At 62.1% G+C, this 787-nt stretch overlaps 1 protein-coding gene across 1 annotated transcript; it reads right to left on the bottom strand.

Annotated features, from left to right (window-relative positions):
- Positions 1-6: 6 nt before the first annotated feature.
- On the bottom strand, positions 7-784 carry LOC106820498 (keratin-associated protein 6-2-like; the record flags this gene model as incomplete). The annotated part of the gene is made up of 1 exon (XM_014825010.1): positions 7-784. A coding segment is annotated over one exon (778 nt), but the record flags the coding sequence as incomplete, so codon positions are not given.
- Positions 785-787: the final 3 nt, after the last annotated feature.

Raw genomic sequence — 787 nt, forward strand, 5'->3', positions numbered from 1 at the left:
TAGCGCTCAGCTCGATGCCGGACTTGCCACTTCCGCTTCCGCCCTGCGCGCCCGACGCGCTCTCCGTCTGCCTGGCGTATCCGGATCGGTATCGGCTGCCGATGACAACCTGCTGCTGTCGGTTTCCGTTTCTGGATCCGGATGGGGCGCGGCCGGATGCGTCCTGCAGAGCTCCGTCGAAGGTGAAGCTCTCGGCGTTGATGAAGCTCGGAGCGAACGCCTGCAGGCCATAGCCGCTGGCATCGATGATGTTGCCGAAGCTATCAACGTTGAGGCTCTGGTGAGCGCGCGCGGATCTTGCTGGTGCGTGGATCACTGTGCGAGGCCGACTGACGGCGAGGCCTCTGACGACGCGACTTCCGTATCCGCCGCTCGGGTAACTTCCATATCCGCTTCCATATCCGCTTCCGTATCCGCTTCCGTATCCGCTTCCGTATCTGCCGCCCAGGTAACTTCCGTATCCGCTTCCGTACCCACCGCCCAGGTGACTTCCGTATCCGCTTCCGTATCCATCGTCCAGGTAGTTTCCGTATCCGCTTCCGTATCCACTGCTCAGGTGACTGCCGTATCCGCTTCCGTATCCACCGCCCAGGTGACCTCCGTATCTGTTTCCGACCTGACTTCCGTATCCGGTACCAACGTGACTTCCGTATCCCCCTCCGAGGTGACCTCCGTATCCGCCCGCTACGCGGTGTCCGTATCCGCTGCCAACGTTACTGCCGTATCCACCGATGAAGGCGGCGTTTCCGCTCACGCCTCCGTAGCCGCTGTGGCCACAGAGAACGCC

Source organism: Priapulus caudatus, unplaced genomic scaffold (assembly GCF_000485595.1).
Source record: "Priapulus caudatus unplaced genomic scaffold, Priapulus_caudatus-5.0.1 Scaffold15654, whole genome shotgun sequence".
In the NCBI taxonomy this organism is placed as follows: Eukaryota; Metazoa; Priapulida; class Priapulimorpha; order Priapulimorphida; family Priapulidae; genus Priapulus; species Priapulus caudatus.